General features: G+C 40.3%; 1 protein-coding gene across 3 annotated transcripts; it reads left to right on the top strand.

Moving 5' to 3' along the window:
* Positions 1-1,767: 1,767 nt before the first annotated feature.
* LOC120727080 (progranulin-like) lies at positions 1,768-16,753 on the top strand. Of its 3 annotated transcripts, none has more exons than XM_040021225.1 (5): positions 1,768-1,957; positions 2,094-2,171; positions 2,323-2,625; positions 2,759-2,932; positions 3,511-3,862. In XM_040021225.1, the coding sequence occupies exons 2-4, from the start codon at positions 2,094-2,096 to the stop codon at positions 2,924-2,926; spliced, it is 549 nt and encodes a 182-aa protein (XP_039877159.1). In that variant the 5' UTR covers positions 1,768-1,957; the 3' UTR covers positions 2,927-2,932; positions 3,511-3,862. The 3 variants fall into 3 exon arrangements, with proteins under 3 accessions (XP_039877159.1, XP_039877158.1, XP_039877157.1); XM_040021224.1 differs by lacking the exons at positions 2,094-2,171; positions 2,323-2,625; positions 2,759-2,932; positions 3,511-3,862 and adding exons at positions 14,782-14,931; positions 15,011-15,313; positions 15,429-15,602; positions 16,405-16,753 and having other exon boundaries at positions 1,918-1,957; XM_040021223.1 differs by lacking the exons at positions 1,768-1,957; positions 2,094-2,171; positions 2,323-2,625; positions 2,759-2,932; positions 3,511-3,862 and adding exons at positions 14,517-14,680; positions 14,782-14,931; positions 15,011-15,313; positions 15,429-15,602; positions 16,405-16,753.
* Positions 16,754-18,909: the final 2,156 nt, after the last annotated feature.

Raw genomic sequence — 18,909 nt, 5'->3', positions numbered from 1 at the left:
GGGAACATCAGTGGTTCACATAGCTGTGATTCACAATAATTCACCAGCCAAAAACATAAACATGAGGAGAAAATGAGAAGCAGTAGAGAAAAGGAGAAATCCACAGTTCATTCTATTTATAATTTCTTGTTTCAAGTTGCAGTCCACAAATAGGTTTTTTTGGATAAAACAAATTATCTCTGTATACTGTTTGAAAGACAACTCAGAACATGCTGAATGTTTTATCTACCCCTTCTGAGGATAAGTCCAAGAAAAAAAAAGAAAAAGAAGCCAGCAGGGAGGTGCCGAACCCTCAAACTGGCAACAGCTTGTTGCATATTTTCTTTTATCACCATGCTAAGCAAGCCCGATATAGAGCATAATCATATTTTTGACCCATGGAACTTTAAAATCATCAATTTTGATCATTATTTCATTTTTTTTATGTTTAAACTTTGATTTTGTCGAAAGTCTGATGTTGTTTCCAACCTTTGTGTGGCTTGACTGCACTGAGTAATGCTGAAGAGACTTTACGTGATGGGCTATTGATAGCAATGATTCTGAAAGATTTGCCCCAGTAATTTCGTTTGCAATACACATAATTAAGAATGATAAGAAGATAACTTTTAGAGAGTTTAAAATCAAGTTAAGAAGTTACAAAAGCAGAGAACAATTCAATTCCAGGTTCGCTAACAACACTGTGATGAAGCTGAGTGTCTCAGTATGGAGGAGAGACAAAGAGGACTTTGAACTAATATTAACCTGCTATAACTGTGGCCAAAAAGAACATAGAGCACTCGTGAGAGCAGAGGACAGAAACAATGGTAACATTTTTGTAAGTGCTTCACTCATAAAGATGCTAACTGCAGACAAAGGAAGAGGAACAATGCAAAACAAACAAACAACAACACATCTGCATTCAAATTAAGTGAATGCTGAGTTTGTGGACTGAAACAAAGAGGGCTTCTAGTTTATACTGGGACGGTGTAACACAGACATTAAGAAGTTTAACGAGTTTGATGATTCAGTTTTTGCAGGAAGATCAAGTGTAGCATTGAAGAAATGTGCCACAGGAGTGTACAGTTGAATGAAGACATATTGTTGACATAATGTTGGGTGTCGTACTTACTATGGTATTCAGACATGGCACGAAATTGTGGGTCACTACCAAACAAAGCAACTGTGGCCATATGCTGTAATGACTGTTGCAGTAATGTGCAGCAGGTGTTATAACAGATACTAACTGTGTATTGTTGAATTCAGCTGTGTGAATCCATCTATTAGAGCTCAAGAGAAAATATTATGAACTATATTATGTGAGTTGAAATAAAGCTCGTATTCCCTTGTATTAATAATGTTCTATTATAATATTAATATTGTAAGTGAGAGTGCAGTTAGAACAAGATAACTTGCAGAAGGGCTACTTCTTACTTTTATTTTGTTATTATTTTACAAGCAATTTTAATTGAGTGTGAGGTGTCTTTGAGTGTTTTGAAAGTCTATAAATAAACTGTTCTTCTTATTATTTATTTTTACTTTTATACTTTAAGTACATTTACAAGTGTATACTTTTTCACTTTTACTTGCATAAATAAGTTGAATAAGTACTTCAGTCTGTACTTGTACATATTGAAGAATCTCTGTACCTTTCCAAACTTTGCTGTACTTTAATCAGTAGGTGAGGCTTACAGGCCAGTTCTTTTTTAATAGGTATAATCAATCATGGCAATCATGGTATAGAGACTGTTTGTATATTTAACCGAGCAGTAGTTTAATAGTGGAATTGAGCTATTGTAGTTCCAGAAGTTTTGAAAACCTGTCTCAGTCACAGGACACAGGGGTGTCACGTGAAGTGAAACTTTCATTTTTGTGCAGTGGGAGTGTCTGACCTCTAATATAAAGAGCAGTGTTTGATACCACAGAAGGGAAATAGTGAAAGGCATCACAGGAAGCTGTTGAATTTCTTCACTATCTAAAGGTAAAGGTTACAAAAAAGTTTACTTCTTCTACAGTGAATTATGCTTTTGTGTTAGTGTTACATTGAAGTTACAAAGTCTGACCTTGATACTCCAAAGAGACAAAATCTACAGAGTCATTTTGCTACTGTCTTCCAGATGTTGAAGATCACTCTGTGTTTGTCATTCGGTGTGTTTCTGTGGGGATTTGCTTCATGCTATATCGCATGTCCTGATGTGAGTACTTCCCCAAACAACGCCACCTGCTGCAAGGCTAAAATCAGCTTTGGCTGCTGTCCTCATGCACATAAAAGTCAGAAACTTTCCACCAGTGCAGTAACTTGATTGTTGGTTGTTAAAAGTTCTGCTGGTCTTACTTACTTTGCAGGCCATGTGCTGCGCCGATCTGCTCCACTGCTGCCCTTCAGGATATCGCTGTAACCTGGTTACCATGAATTGTGAGAAATTAGACCAGCCGTGGCTGACCATACCCATGGTGAAGAAGGAAGCTACGGAGAAACCAAACACCCCTGAACTGCCTGGAACTCCACTCCAGGAGCTTAAAGAGAGCCACGTCCCAGATCAAATAAAGAAATCAATGGTCTACTGTGACAGTTACACCTACTGTCCTGATGGCACTACTTGCTGCAGACACCCACAAGGAGGCTGGTTCTGTTGTCCCTACTCTCCTGTGAGTCAGCCTAAATATTCTTGTGCAATAAGACACATGATTTTAATAAAATTCCTTTTATCTTCCACTGACATGAAACAAGTTTGCAGCTATAATAATTATTCTTTTGAGAGACTAAAAGTGTTTCTTGCAGGGCAAATGTTGTCTGGATGGCTACCACTGCTGTCCAATTGGATTTGACTGTGACCACACCTACACGCACTGTGTGAGGGAAAAACTCACATATCCTTTCCTCCGCAAGCCAGCACTACCTTCAGGACCTGCGTCCTTCATCCCATCTTCAGAGGAAGACGACAATTAGAAGAAGGTAGGAAACGCCACACTCTAACCACCTTCGCATGTGGAGAACATCCTGGGATAATTTCACTCACTGTTCAGATCAAATTTCAAGGCTACATTTTAGACTTTCTTTGTTTATTGGTGTTATATCAAATGATGGCGTGCACATCTGATCACCAACCAGGATTTAACAACAGCTAAATATACTGATAGTTGTGGGTTTGATCATTTATGTTGACAGACTACTGTGACTTGATGAACCTGCTCTAACCAGCTGTTTCTTGTCCTGATGAGGTCATAGAGTATTATTACCAAATTTGGATCTTTCAGCTCTGCGTAGTATTTCTGCATAGTTTTGCAGCCTTGAAAGATTCCTATAAATCCGAAGTATGCTAGCTTCCCAAAACACACAGCAGACAAGCTAATTCAGCTACTAGCCTGCAAGCATAGTGAAGCATGTAGCAGCCCAAGGACCAGAAATCACAGCTTGTTTCTGCGGCCCCTTAGTGGCCAAATGAAGAGTGGCTAGATAGGAAGGCTTAGGGAGAAACTTAGTGAGATGAATATAATATGTTGTTCTAACACAAAGACTTGCACTAATTTCAGGCCCACTGGAGAAAGAGTCACCAGTCATCTCCACAGACCAGCTAAGCAAACTTTTCACTGAGGTCATCATGTGTTGAAAAGGCCTAATCTGGATTTATTTTAGAAATAGGGAAATGTTTAAGAATTTCGAGCTAATCTCAAATCATCCTATCGATTGTTTTTTAAATAATGAAAATGTGTTTTTCATCTATTCCATTCTCCTATACTGCCTATGTGACTGAGTGTCAGTGAACATAGACAAGTATGATGTTACAATGGTGAGTTGAAATTTTTTTGATTTGTTTTATGATTTTTTTCCATTCCTTTGTATACTTTTGTCTAGCTTCACCAATAAAAAAAATCATAGCGTCTTCTTCCCAGCTGTGTCATGCAGTCATTTATTTATCATCTTTTCACTTCACAGTTTGAGTGCCCATGAACACCTCAGCCTGCCCAATGCCAGTCCAGCATAATGCATTACTTGAGGAATAAAGTTGAACAAACCACATATTGATTTTCAAACTCTGTATATCAATGTATGTTTGTATGTTCCAGTATTAAAACAAGAATTGCTGTACCTACTTCCTATTTTCCTATGAAAATATGAAGAAATATACACAAACAGACACTAATTATGTTACCATGCGTAATGGTGGATTGGAATGGCAATTGAGAACCGGTTCTTGTTCCCAGTAGTCCAACTCCTTGGAATTTTCAGTTTGTTTGCCTATTGATCCAGGTTATTGGTTCCACTTGCACACAGTGGATTTTAGTTTGTGTGCTGGAGGAGGAAAATGGTGGCGCAGTCTACGCAGTGGATATGGACGTTACTTTTATTTTTATTGCTCAAAAGGAGGACTATTGTGAAGTGGAAACTACATCCAGGCCAGAAACAACTACATTATGCTGCTAACACAACTTCGTCTCTTTGTAAGCACCTGCACAGATAGCATGTTAATGTTAAGCTTCCCAAGAACCCAGAGAGATGTTAAAGCTGAGAATATGTGTAATACATTACGTTTTTCGAGTAATGGCTCCAACACTGATTACAACAAAGAGGGGAAATCTACACATACATAAACATGCACAAAAAAAGCATACAATTAACTTGCAAAAATTAAATGTTATTGATATATTGTTTAATGATGGTGGTGACTCAACGAGAAGCCAATGAGAAGCCAATAAGAATTAATAAGAGAATAAAAAAGGAATTAAATCGATAGGTGATATCTAAATGGAATCAGAGTTGCTAAATTCTTAATTTCAATTCCCATCTGATCAGAACACCACAATTGTTCCAGTTTTTACTGGAAATTATGCAGTTTAATGTCTCACTGCACTCTGAAATGAAAGCACAGTAAATCAGTAAATCAATTTATAGAGGAAAATGTATTCTAAACTTTTGTGTCATCAATGTAGCCACATTTGGCAGATATAACAGCTGAAAACACCCGAGACATTCTTTCTACAATAGAAATCAAATGTTCTTCAGAAAGTTCTTCCCATATCTGTTGCAGAAGTTCCCATAAATGTGTGGAACTTGTAGGTTACCAAACCAGCTCGATGGGGTTTAAGTCTGGAGACTGTGCTGAACACTCCAGGTTGTCAAGCTTACCATCTTTTATTTTTTCCTGAGGTAGTTCTGGCCTGGCTTGCACTTATGTTTTGTGTCATTATCTTTCTGTAGGATGAACCCCTGACCAACTAGACGCATACCAGAGGATATTCCATTACGCTGCAGAATGCTGTTGTAGCAGTTTTGGTTCAGGGTACCTCTCACTCTGTACCACCCAAAAACCCAGACCATTACACTTCCTCCTCCATATTTGATAGTTGATGCCACACACTGTGGAACCATCCTTTCACCTACTCAACAACATACAAAGATCCTGCGTGATGAACCGAAGATTTCAAATTTTTGTTCATCAGTCCATAATAGCTTCTTCCAGTCTTCAGTAGTCCATTGCAGCTCAAAGTCCTATCTTCACAGTTGAAACTGAGACTTGATTACTACGACCACTATTAAGCTGTGCTTGAAGCTGCCTATCACGCAAGCTGTTAACTCTCAGAAACTTGTCCTCTGATTCAGTTGTGGCTTTGGGTCTGCTAGACCTCTTCCTGTCAGAGATTGTCCCAGTTTCTGAGTGCTTTTTGATGGTGAAGGAAACTGTACGCACTGACACCTTGACTTTATTTGCAGTTTCTCTGTAGGAAAGACCTACATTCTTAAGTGTTATGTTGGTCTGTCTCTCGTCTATTGTTAATTGCCTTTTTTCTCTGCATCAGCTTTGGGTAACCTTACCTTTTTTTTTTAACCTCTGGCAGTTCACCATTTACCTTTGTACCATTACAAGCTATTCATTGGAATTGAAGAGCAATAAATAACTGGCAAAATTGTGTTGTTCTAAAACTTTTGACCGGTAGTGTGTGTTGCAGTAAAAGCTTCTTAGTAAGTGTTACAACTGCTATAATCCGAGAGAGAGAGACAGGAAAATATTCTGCAGACGAAAACTTCATCATGACAGAAAACAAAACAACAATAAAAATCCTTGTTGGTCTTGCAAGCTTAAAATGCTTCTTGCAGATCTGTTGCTGTTAGCTTCTCCCATGTTATGTTCACTCTTCTGGAAACTCTCTGCTGACACCTAGTGTGGAAAATGCAGAACAACATCAGCGCTAATGGAATAAATCTGCCCCTGCTCACCCATTCAGAGCATACATATTTGAGTAGGTGTGGAGTTCATATCTGAACCAAATATTACATCAGTGCCTCACAAAGTTGAAAAAAGCCAGTCAGCATATTTCAAGCTTCCATGTAAATGTTGGTGACTCTCTCTCCCCCTTTTTTCTTTTCTTTTTCCTTTAAAGAGGGAAAAAACAGGGATGTCTCCAATGTGAAGAGGAAGCTGTAGTGATGTAGCAAGTTTTAATGATTTTTCTGTGCAGTGTAAAGAGACAGGTTCCTACAGATTTTCACTGTAACTGTTGCATAGTGTAGAAAGTGCTTATTTTGATGAGTTGGACCATTTAGAAGCACTTCTTAATTCTAAACTGTAGCTTGCTGCACATTTCTTGCAATAATATATCAGAAAAAAACATGTTGCCGTACTTAATGTTCAGTCAAAATATTTTTTACACTTTATTCTTACTCTGATGTATTCAGTTCCTTTGCAAGGCATTTCTAGCTAACATTTCCAGCTAATTTTGGATAAGAGACAGAGTCTACTGTCCCCACCCACTGGTAAGGATTGTGCATAAATTGTTTAACCCTGTAACACAAGGTGTGTAATATGAGTTTAACACACGAGTTTCTGAGTGTGATACTTTACCCTAACCTTAACCTTCTCATATGGTTCAGCCTGCTTAAGATAAACAAACTGGGAGCAGTTAATTGCACAAAAAAAATCCATTTTGATATATATATATAATATCAAATATATTAATATATATATTTGAACACTCAAGTTTCAAAATATTACTTTTTTTTTTTTAACAAAACAGCAAATAGATTTATTTATTTATTTATTTTAATTTTTTTTTTTTACAATCGTATAAAAGCAGCTGTTCCAACTCAAACACTTGTACTGATTTCAGGGCCAGTGTTGTGCAGATGGGCAGCACAACAGTATGGATACAACTGTGATCTTTCCTTCTTGAAACTCAGAAATTCTTACTCTTGAGATTTCTTGGGGACACATAAACAATATTGAGACACGATGATTAATGTTGAAACTGCATCGTAACAGTTTTCTTTGTTTTTGGAGCTAATATTAGTTTAGTCAAGATTTGCTGAAGAATATTGCACATACTGCGACATCTGAGACAGAATCAGATCACAAGAAGACAGTCAGTGGATAAATGAATAGATACGAGGATGAATACACGTAAAAAAAAATAAAAATGATAGTAATGTGAGTTTTCATCTATTGGTGTGACTGGTTGCCAGATCAGACTGCTCTGGGCATAAAGAAGTCCAAGACTGTAAGATGAAAGATTTTTTGTTTTGTTTTATTCTTTCTTTACTCCTTTATGTGTCACCAATACAAATATAACTGAGGGCTGACCAGATCAAGTAATAGACATGCTGAATTTGATCAAGTATACAAGTCAGGCACCACAGCCGGGTTTCTGCAGGCAGCAGCACATTTAGAATTATTGAGAAATGAAGAAGCTGTTAGAGCAACACACTTAGATAAGGAAGGAGGAGGTAAAGTTACGGTAAAAAGAAAATACGGAAGTGAATCAAAGACAGGTCCCATTTTACAGTCAACACTTAAAATAATGTAAAACGGTTTTAATGAAATGCAACAGTTCATAACACAGAGAGACGCCCCATGAAAGGAGAACTGACAGAAGCACCAGTTATCATGTTTTTTGCTGTCATCACGGACGAGGGTTATTATAGTCAACCAGAAATGAACTAAATGCTTAAACTAGGGGTGAAAAAACATTTTAGTCAAAACTACAATAAATAAATGTCAAATAGAGAGAAAATGTCTTATAGGCTTCACCAGTATGACCAAATTTATGAACACATTAAGCAATTGACCCATTGGTCCATTTATTTATTGAAAACCACATCTCTACATGTCAGGACATGGATATGAAATCAAATCCAGAGATACAACAGATTTCAGTGGAAATATAGTAAAGGGGGGAGGGTGGCACGGTGGTTTTCCGCACAGCAAGACGTTCCTGAGTTCAATTCCACCATCAGGCCGGGGTCTTTCTGTGTAGAGTTTGCATGTTCTCCCCGTGTTTGCGTGGGTTCCTTCTGGGTACTCCGGCTTCCTCCCACCATCCAAAGACATGCAGCTTGTGGGGGATAGGTTAATTGATTAATCCAAATTGCCCATAGGTGTGAATGTGTGAATGTGTGAGTGAATGTGAGCGCAAATGGTTGTCTGTGTCTCTATCTGTTAGCCCTACGACAGACTGGGGACCTGTCCAGGCTGTACCCCACCTCTCGCCCTATGACAGCTGGCGAGAGATAGGCTCCAGCACCCCCGCGACCCTGAAAAGGATAAGCGGAAGTGAATGGATGGATATAGTAAAGGGGAGTTAAGCCTGCTTCCAGAGATGATAACCAACTACATATGGTAGTAATTTAAAGGAAAGATGTAAATATGACAGAAAGCTGTTTGAGGTGAAAGGACAGATCACTTTCATTTTGACATGTTCCAATTGATATTCGTAGATAAACACTACTTGACGTGACTGCTGGTTGCTGTTGCAGCTGATTATAGAAAATCCTTTATTGTGAAATGGTTTTCAGAGACGTGCTCTTTCCTGAAGCCAAGAACAAAAAGAGAAGCAGTGAGAAAAAGAAGAAATACACTGTGTTATATTCGTTATAACTTCCCATTTCAAGTTACAGCCCACAAAGTGGTTTTCTTGGATAAAGCGATCTTGTTTGATTCAGTAAAAGGACTAGATGTTACAATCCCTGATAATGTATTGCTTTAAATGCAGAAAATCTTACACATCATTGTGTGCCTCAACTAGCGGTCTTTTACCCAAGCTAATCTGCCATTTTTTCTTCCTTGGTTAGGTTTAGGGATTAGAGATCTGATCTAGATTATCATATTAAGATTTGGGACACATCGTCAGTAGTGCTACTTGGATTCATTGGGTGTTTCGGTCAGTATCACTAGACACCCTGATCCAAGGAGGCCCTGCCAGGGTTGATCAGGTGTGCCACTGGTTTATGTTAAATTGTTATTTCTCTTCTTTCTTGTGTTTAGTTTTCTACAGTTTATTTTCTTCTGTCTATTCACTGCAAGTGAGAAATAATACTTAACTCTTTAAGATTTATGGAGCCTCACTTCTTCAAAGGGATAGAAAAGGTGATAGAGAGAAGTAAGACAAAAGGGATAAGACAGGAGAGAGCAGAGAGGAGAGCCGGAAGGGGGGCGCCCAATCTGGCTTCCCACACCTCCCCGCCAAATCGGGCTGTACGCTCTACCTTCCCCCTGCCTCCCAGAAAAGGGAAGAAGAGCAGAGGGAAGAAGAGCGGAACATTTTTCTTTTCTTTCATTCCTCCTTTTGGGTTCACTACAATGAGGTTAACTGCACAGTCCCCAGGAGGTCCTGAGCTGTATCAGTCAACCAGCAAAATTTCTAATGTTATGTTTTAACCTTTTGACACCCCTTGTTGAAGCAGGCCCACCATGGGTTGATCAATCCTGGGCGTGTGTCTCGCGGTTAGCTGACTGCCTTAGCTGCCCACGTGATGTCAGCCCTTTTTAGCCATAGCCAGTGACTGGTCCTCTCAGCAGTGTTAGCTAATTCTCTTATAGCCTGCCGTTGTGCCTGTCCTCTGATCCCAATCTCTCTAAGCAGTTTTGCTGTTGTACTGGCAACAAAGCCCCTGCACCCCACTTCCACTGGGTGCACCTTGATCTTCCAGCCTCTGTTCTCTGCCTCAGCTGCCAAGTTGGCATACCGCAGCTTCTTACGCTCAAATGCTTCCTCAATTGCTTTCTCAATTGCTTTCTCAATTGCTTCCTCCCATGGTACTGTCAGCTCAATGACGTATGCAAGTTTTTGGGACTTAGACCAAAGGACGAGGTCTGGTCGCAGAGTCGTTGTTACGATCTCTGAGGGAAAAATTAGCCTCTGATCCAAGTCCACTTGCATCTGCCAATCCCTGGCAACCTTCAGCGGGCCCAGGTCCGGGATTGAGGGGCTTGTCCTCGGCTTGTCTCCCTCCCGGACAAATGCTGATGAAAACTGACGCTCCTCTTGGTTCGTGAAAGGTTGAGCATTGATGGATTTTCTTTTGCACTCAACTTTCTCGGCTAGACACCTGGTTGTGTCTCCATGTGTATCTGCCTTGAGTAAGGCTAGTCCTACAGCCAACCAAGATGTGCTTGAGTGTGGCTGTACACAGGGGGAAGGCTGGGTCCTTTCCAAGCCACAGCTGCAGATTTATTGGGGAAGGTAGCACATCGTATGTCACTCGGATGATGAAACTTAGTCTATTAGACTCCATCTCCAGATTTCACTCCATGAGAGTTTCCTCTTTTCAACACTCTCCCAATTCATCCAGCAACCCTGCTTGGCCAGCGCTCTGGCATGTCTGGCTGTTTCCTCCTGTCAACACACCTCCTTCACCATCATTTTTTGACGTTCGGTTACAGATGCCTGTTGCCACCAAACAAATCCTCCTCTGTCCTGTGGACGTGACCCACCACTTCCTCCCAATTGCTCGGGTGGGAGCAGTGCCTCTCACTATGGGGTCCCGGGAGTCTGTGAGTGACATCTCAAGCCTCACTTTTGCACATTTAAACTCCTCTACTAGACAAGGGATAGGCAATGACAGTATCCCATCGCTATAGAGTGCAACGCTGCTGAGGCATTTGGGAAGTCCGAGCCACTTTTTAACGTAGGAGCTCACTAGCCTCTCTAGTCGACTGGCATGATTGAGTGAGACCTCGGACATTGCCAACTGCCACAGTAGTCTGGGTAATAACCCAAACTGGAAGCACCAGAGCTTCAGTTTCCATGGGAGTGCAGTGCTGTTAATCCGCTTGAGGTCATTAGCCAAGTTCTGCCTTAGTTGTTCTAGTTGCCACGTATCATTGAGGTCTGCATTATACCACCGCCCCAGGCTTCTTAAGGGCTTCTCTAAGACTGTTGGAATTGGTTCTTCACTGATATAGAATTGCTCGGCTGTCAGTTTTCCTTTTATGATGGAGATGCTGTGAGATTTACTTGGCTTAAACTCCATTCTTGCCCATTCGATTTTTTCTTGGAGCTTCTGTAGCAATCGCCTACATGGTTTTGTTGTTGTAATGATGGTCATGTCATCCATGTAGGCTCTAATGGGCGGAAGACGAAGGCCACACTTGAGTCTCTCACCTCCCACTACCCACCGAGATGCCCGCATGAGGCGAAATTGTGGAGCCTGCCATGACTCCAATTCCCAGGTGCTGCCAGGCTGTGGTGGTTTTCTTAGCTGTCACACAAAACTGTAAATCCTGAAAGTAGGTCTTGACCAGTCCTGTGATGTGGTTTGGTATGCTGAAATAGTTCAAGGCCATCCACAAGATCTCGTGTGGAACTGACCCGAAGGTGTTGGCAAGGTCTAAAAAGACCACTTGCATTTCCACAACAGGCTTCTTAGTGCAGATTTAACACATGGGAACTGAGTGACTATTTCCCACCACTGGAAACCTTTCAGATATCAAACCGACTTGAACATAAATGGAGGGAAAATAACAAAGACAATCCTGTTGGTGCATCCACCACTGGTGCTTATTGCACACAATGGCACAAAATAGGCAGAAATTTATGATTTATATGTTATTTAAAGTACTACATTCAGCCCTTAAAGCAGGCCAAAATGATCCAAAACAACACTTTTTGGACCAGATGTTTGCAAATTGCATCTAGCAAGCACTACAGAAGAGAAGCGAGCATAAGGGGAGCAGTATTTTATAAAATCCAGCATTTCTAAAGGCTCAACAAATATCTGGAAACACACAAACTGTTTGTGTGCACTTTGTCACAAAAGTGTGTCTGCTGGCTAAAGGTACAGGTTCCACATTTGAGGGAGGGAAAAAAAGTTAATAACTTCAGAGATAGAGAACGATGTGAGAAAGGCCGGACAGGAGGGGAAGAAGAGGTTATAAACAAACATAATTACTGCTCAGCAACTGTGGTAAATAGGAAATTTAAACCTAACTACAGTGCTCAGCATAAATGAGTACACCCCCTTTAAAAAGCACGTTAATCAGTAGCTCAAAGAACAAAAGAACAATTTCCCAAATTTTCACAACGCTAGGTTTTATTGAACACTTGTTCAACTCCATTTTAACTCCATAATATGAAATTAAGGTTAATAATATAACTTAGATCACAAAATCTTCAGTTCTACTCAACTTGGTTGAAGCAAAAATGAATACACCCCGCAACAAAAACTACTACATCTAGTATTTTGTATGATCACCGTGATTTTCAAGGACAGCACCAAGTCTTCTAGGCATGGAATGAACAAGTTTGTGACATATTGCAACATCTATCTTTTCCATTCTTCAACCTCTTTTAGAGCCTGGATGCTGGATGGAGAGTGACGCTCAACTCGTCGCTTCAGAATTCCCCACAGGTGTTCGATTGGGTTCAGATCAGGAGACATACTTAGCCATTCAGTCACCTTCAACCTGTTCTTCCTCAGAAATGCAACAGTAGCTGTAGATGTGTGTTTTGGATCATTGTCGTGTTGGAAAAGTGCACGACGACCAAGTGCACGGAGTGATGGCAGCATCTTCTCCTTCAGTATTGAGCAGTACATTGTTGAGTTCATGACACCATGAATGAAATGCAGCTTCCCAACACCAGCAGCACTCATGCAGCCCCACATAAGGACACTGCCACCACCATGTTTCACTGTAGGCACCATGCATTTGTCTTTGAAATCCTCTCCTTTACGACGCCATACACTTTTGAAACCATTAGTTCCAAAAACAGTGATCTTTGTCTCAATACTCCAGAGTATAGAGTCCCAGTAATCTTGATCTTTTTCAGCATGGGCCCTAGCAAATTCTAGGCGTGCTTTTTTGTGCATGGGATTTAGGAGAGGCTTCCTTCCTTGGCGATACCCATGCATGCCATTCCTCTGCAGTGTGTGCTGTATGGTGTCACAGGAAACGGTCACTCCAGTTTGGCTTTCTACTGCTTTAGCAGTGAACTTGCATGGCGAATTTCTTCGACCCCTCTCATCAGAAGACGCTCCTGTCGAGATGTTAACTTCCCTGAATGGCCTGGACGTCTCTGCAAGATGGTTGCACTTCCATCTTAAATTTTTGAATCACCTACAATAATTGGGGTTTACTGATTTTTGCGACATGGACTTTAATGAATTTGTTAGGAAAATCACTTTTTTGTTTGTGCAAATTCACAAATCTTGTTTGCAGTCAATGGCCCACATTTGTGGGAGTATTTTGTAGTATCTCATAGAAAATGTTGATTCTGAAAGGGAACTAAAAGTTTTCTGACAAATGCTGAGCACTGTATAATAAATGTGGTCAAATTTACAGTAAAGCACAAAATTGAACCCGCACAGAGAAGCTGCGGTGTTTTGGTTTAAAAAAGAAAGAAAAAAAAGACATCAATTTACATTTGAGCTGATGATGCTTAGATTCACTCACTGAATTCTATCTTTATAAATCAGCCATGTCAGCTTGTGTAACATTAGCTAATGTCTTGTTGAATTCAGTTGTGTGGATCCTCAAAAGGCAGCAGCACAGGCCAGCTGATTGCAGCCTGAACACAAAATCATCTTGAGCTCACAACAGAAATTATTCTGATTATTTCCTCACACTGCACCACTAGAACCAAGCTTAATGTCCCCTCACTTCACTTTAACCCCGGAGTATATCGATTTTTCTGTTTAAGTGTGGATGCAAAGTCACCCATCTACACTGTAGGCAACAACAAATACAGCTGTTGTTTTCCTTGCTTGTGTTCTCCGTCGCAAATGTTCAAGCTGAGTATATCATTACAGTTACAATGCGAGTTGAAATAAAGCTTGTATTCCCGTGTTTTAATATTATTTTATTATTAAATTAAAATGGTAAGTGAGAGCGCAGTTAGCACCAAAAGATTTGCAGAAAAGCTACTTTATGTTTTTATGTTTTACAAGCAATTTTAATTGTGTGTGAGGTGTCCTTGAGTGTTTAGAAAGTCTTTAAATAAAACGTGTCATTATTATTAGTAGTAGTTTTTCCCTTTATTCATTAAGTAAATTTCCAAGTATATATTTTTTTGCATTTCTTCCAGTAAATTAGTTCAAACAGTACTTCAATCTGTACTCCTACATATTGAAGAATGTCTGTACTTTTGCCAGCTCTGTTGCACGTTGATCGATAGGTGAGGCTTACAGACCCACTCCTTCGTTATTGTGCATATACAATCATGTCATATGAGGACGTGTGGTGACTGTATATTAAGCTGAGTAATTACAGCAGTTAAGTAGTGGATTTGAACTTTTGCAGTTCCAGAAATTTTCAAAACCTGTCTTAATATGAGAGTCACGAGATAGAGGGGTGTTACGTGAAGTTAATCTTTCATTCTTACTCAGTGGGAGTGTCTGACCTGTACTATATAGAGCTGTGTGTGATACAGCAGAGGGGAAAGTGTGAAAGGCATCACAGGAAGCTGCTGAATTTCTTCACTGAATTTCTTCAAGGTAACATTGGACTTTAGTGTGTCACATTAAAGTTACAAAGTCTGACCTTTTTAGTTCAGAAAGAAAGAAATCTGCAAAGTCATGTTGATTCTGTCTTCCAGATGTTGAGGATCACTCTGTGTTTGTCATTCACTGTGTTTCTGTGGGGATTTGCTTCATGCTCTATCATGTGTCATGATGGGAGTACTTGTCCAAACACCACCACCTGCTGCAAGGCTAAAATTGGCTTTGCCTGCTGCCCACATCCAAATGTAAGTCAGAAACGTTCTGTCAGTGCAGTAACTTGATTGTTGGTTGTTAAAAGCTCTACTGGTCTTACTTACTTTGCAGGCCATGTGCTGTGCCGACCTGATCCACTGCTGCCCTTCGGGATATCGCTGTAACCTGGTTACCATGAAATGTCAGAAATTAGACCAGCCGTGGCTGACCATACCCATGGTGAAGAAGGAGGCTGCGGAGCAACCAAACACCCCTGAACTGCCTGGAACTCCACTCCAGGAGCTTAAAGAGAGCCACGTCCCAGATCAAATAAAGACTTCAGTGGTCCACTGTGACAGTTACACCTACTGTCCTGATGGCACTACTTGCTGCAGACACCCACAAGGAGGCTGGACCTGTTGTCCCTACTCTCCTGTGAGTCAGCCTAAACACTCTTGTGTAATAAAATTCCTTTTGTTTTCCACTGACGTGAGGCAAGTTTGCAGCTATAATAATTATTCTTTTGAGAGACTAAAAGTGTTTCTTGCAGGGCAAATGTTGTTTGGATGGCTACCACTGCTGTCCAATTGGATTTGACTGTGACCGCACCTACACGCACTGTGTGAGGGAAAAACTCACATATCCTTTCCTCCGCAAGCCAGCAGTGCCTTCAGCACCTGCCTCCCTCATCCCAACTTCAGAGGAAGATGACAATTAGAAGAAGGTAAATGCCACACTCTAACCACTTTTACAACCTTCGCATGTGGAGAACATCCTGGGATAATTTCACTCACTGTTCAGATCAAATTTCAAGGCTACATTTTAGACTCTCTTTGTTTACTGGTGTTATATCAAATGATGGCGTGCACATCTGATCACCAACCAGGATTTAACAACAGCTAAATATACTGATAGTTGTGGGTTTGACCATTTATGTTGACAGACTACTGTGACATGATGAACCTGCTCTAACCAGCTGTTTCTTGTCCTGATGAGGTCATAGAGTATTATTACCAAATTTGGATCTTTCAGCTCTGCGTAGTATTTCTGCATAGTTTTGCAGCCTTGAAAGATTCCTATAAATCCGAAGTATGCTAGCTTCCCAAAACACACAGCAGACAAGCTAATTCAGCTACTAGCCTGCAAGCATAGTGAAGCATGTAGCAGCCCAAGGACCAGAAATCACAGCTTGTTTCTGCGGCCCCTTAGTGGCTAAATAGAAAACTTAGGGCGCAGATGTCGAACTCCTGGCCTTGAGGGCCGGAGTCCTGTAGGTTTTAGATGTGTCCTTGATCCAACACAGCTGTTTTAAATGGCTAAATTACCTCCACAACATGTCTCGAAGTTCTCCAGATGCCTGGTAATGAACTAATCATTTGATTTAGGTGTGTTGACCCAGGGTGAGATCTAAAACCTGCAGGACACCGGCCCTCGAGGCCTGGAGTTCGACACCTCTTACTTACGGAGAAACTTAGTGAGATGACTATAATATGTTGTTCTAACACAAAGACTTGCACTAATTTCAGGCCCACTGGAGAAAGAGTCACCAGTCACCTCCACAGACCAGCTAAGCAAACTTTTCACTGAGGTCATCATGTGTTGAAAAGGCCTAATCCCTATTGTAGAAATAGGGAAATCATTAACGATTTCAAGCTAATCTCAAATCATCTTATCGATTGCTTTTTAAATAATGAAAATGTGTTTTTCATCTATTCCATTCTCCTATACTGCCTATGTGACTGAGTGTCAGTGAATATAGACCAGTATGATGTTACGATGGTGAGGTGAAAATGTTTTGATTTGTTTTATGATTTTTTTCCATTCCTTTGTATACTTTTGTCTAGCTTCACCAATAAAAAAAATCATAGCATCTTCTTCCCAGCTGTGTCATGTAGTCATTTATTTATCATCTTTTCACGTCACAGTTTGAGTGCCCATGAACACCTCAGTCTGCCCAATACCAGCCCAGCATAATGCATAACTTGAGAAATAAAGTTGAAATTGTATATCAATGTATGTTTGCACGTTCCAGTATTAAAACAAGAATTGCTGTACCTACTTCCTATTTTCCTATGAAAATATGAAGAAATATACACAAACAGACACTAATTATGTTACCATGCGTAATGGTGGATTGGAATGGCAATTGAGAACCGGTTCTTGTTCCCAGTAGTCCACCTCCTTGGAATTTTCAGTTTGTTTGCCTATTGATCCAGGTTATTGGTTCCACTTGCACACAGTGTGAAAAAGCCTTTTGCATTTGATGTTTTGTTAAGCTCTATGTCTGGATTTTGTTCTTTTGCACCCTCTGGTGGTGAACTGTGTAGGGCACAGTTGGTTGCAGTTGCACTCTTTTGCTAAGGCACATGGTGTCTGCATGCTGCAGCTTGCGGTTAGCTCCACACATGGAGAAAGTAATGTTTAAAGTCAGAGAAAGAGAAGAAATAAATGAGAAAGAAGATGGAGAATAAGATAATAAGGCCATAAAGGACTATTTAGCCCCTCTTGGATGCCAGCTTATGAGGTTTGTGTATTTTAAATGTTTTATTTTCTGTGATGAAGGACTTTTGATTGATTGACACTAAGTACAAGAGTGCATTTTGATGTGATGTTTTTATTTTATTGTTTTTGTCTGTGAGCAGTTCTCACAGGTTGTCAAGACCAGAACAAACCCTGTTTTATAACTCTACATCATGCCTACATCAATCCTTGAGGGTGCTACACACAGCTTTATATAGTACAGGTCAGACACATTTTAGTTTGTGTGCTGGAGGAGGAAAATGGTGGCGCAGTCTACACGGTGGATATGGACATTACTTTTATTTTCATTGCACAAAAGGAGGACTATTGTGAAGTGGAAACTACATCCAGGCCAGAAACAACTACATTATGCTGGAGTTAAAAAGGAAATCATGTAATCAATTTATAGAGAAAGATGTATTCTAAACTTTTGTGTCATCAATGTAGCCACAGTTGGCAGATATAACCGCTGAAAACACTGGTCACATTCTTTCTACAATAGAAATCAAATGTTCTTCAGAAAGTTCTTCCCATATCTGTTGCAGAAGTTCCCATAAATGTGTGGAACTTGTAGGTTACTTTGTTTTCACTCTTCTGTCCGTTCATCCCAAACCAGCTCGATGGGGTTTAAGTCTGGAGACTGTGCTGAACACTCCATGTTGTCAAGCTTACCATCTTTTATTTTTTCCTGAGGTAGTTCTGGCCTGGCTTGCACTTATGTTTTGTGTCATTATCTTTCTGTAGGATGAACCCCTGATCAACTAGACGCATACCAGAGGATATTCCATTACGCTGCAGAATGCTGTTGTAGTAGTTTTGGTTCAGGGTACCTCTCACTCTGTACCACCCAAAAACCCAGACAATTACACTTCCTCCTCCATATTTGATAGTTGATGCCACACACTGTGGAACCATCCTTTCACCTACTCAACAGCATACAAAGATCCTGCGTGATGAACCGAAGATTTCAAATTTTTGTTCATCAGTCCATAATAGCTTCTTCCAGTCTTCAGGAGTCCATTGGCAGCGTTTCATGGCCCAGGCAAGCCTCTTTGTCTTATTCTGATGTCTTAGCAATGGCTTTCTTGCTGCAACGCATCCTCTGATACCTGCAGCTCAAAGTCCTATCCTCACAGTTGAAACTGAGACTTGCTTACTATGACCAGTGTTGGGTAAGTTACTTTAAATTAGTAACTTAGTTACATTACTAGTTACTTCTATCAAAAGTAACTCAGTTACTTCAAGTTACTTGTTACTTTCAAAGTAACTAGTTACTAGGGAAAGTAACTTTGGTTTTACTCAGAATTCTCTTGTTAATGTGTTGCTTCCGTAACTGGATACCCAGCAAGATTACCAGTCTTCTAGTTTGGTTGCTTGCCACAAGTGCACTGTGCCACCTACCAATAGAAAGGAAAAAATAATGTGCATATTTCCACAAGAGAAATCCCACGCCTGGACCGTTGTTGACCGCCGTCATGATTCTAGCCTACGTCACAGCGTCATGTGCGCTT

Source organism: Simochromis diagramma, unplaced genomic scaffold (assembly GCF_900408965.1).
Source record: "Simochromis diagramma unplaced genomic scaffold, fSimDia1.1 OVJJ01000753.1, whole genome shotgun sequence".
NCBI lineage: Eukaryota > Metazoa > Chordata > Actinopteri > Cichliformes > Cichlidae > Simochromis > Simochromis diagramma.
This window is presented reverse-complemented; position numbering and strand designations above follow the sequence as displayed.

What these genes read in the sequence shown, in the direction of transcription:
- LOC120727080 (XM_040021224.1), top strand. Translation starts at nt 14,782, where the DNA reads ATGTTGAGGATCACTCTGTGTTTGTCATTCACTGTGTTTCTGTGGGGA. An exon ending in CCTGCTGCCCACATCCAAAT is followed by an intron (nt 14,932 to 15,010) that starts GTAAGTCAGAAA and finishes CTTACTTTGCAG; the next exon opens with GCCATGTGCTGTGCCGACCT. An exon ending in CCTGTTGTCCCTACTCTCCT is followed by an intron (nt 15,314 to 15,428) that starts GTGAGTCAGCCT and finishes TGTTTCTTGCAG; the next exon opens with GGCAAATGTTGTTTGGATGG.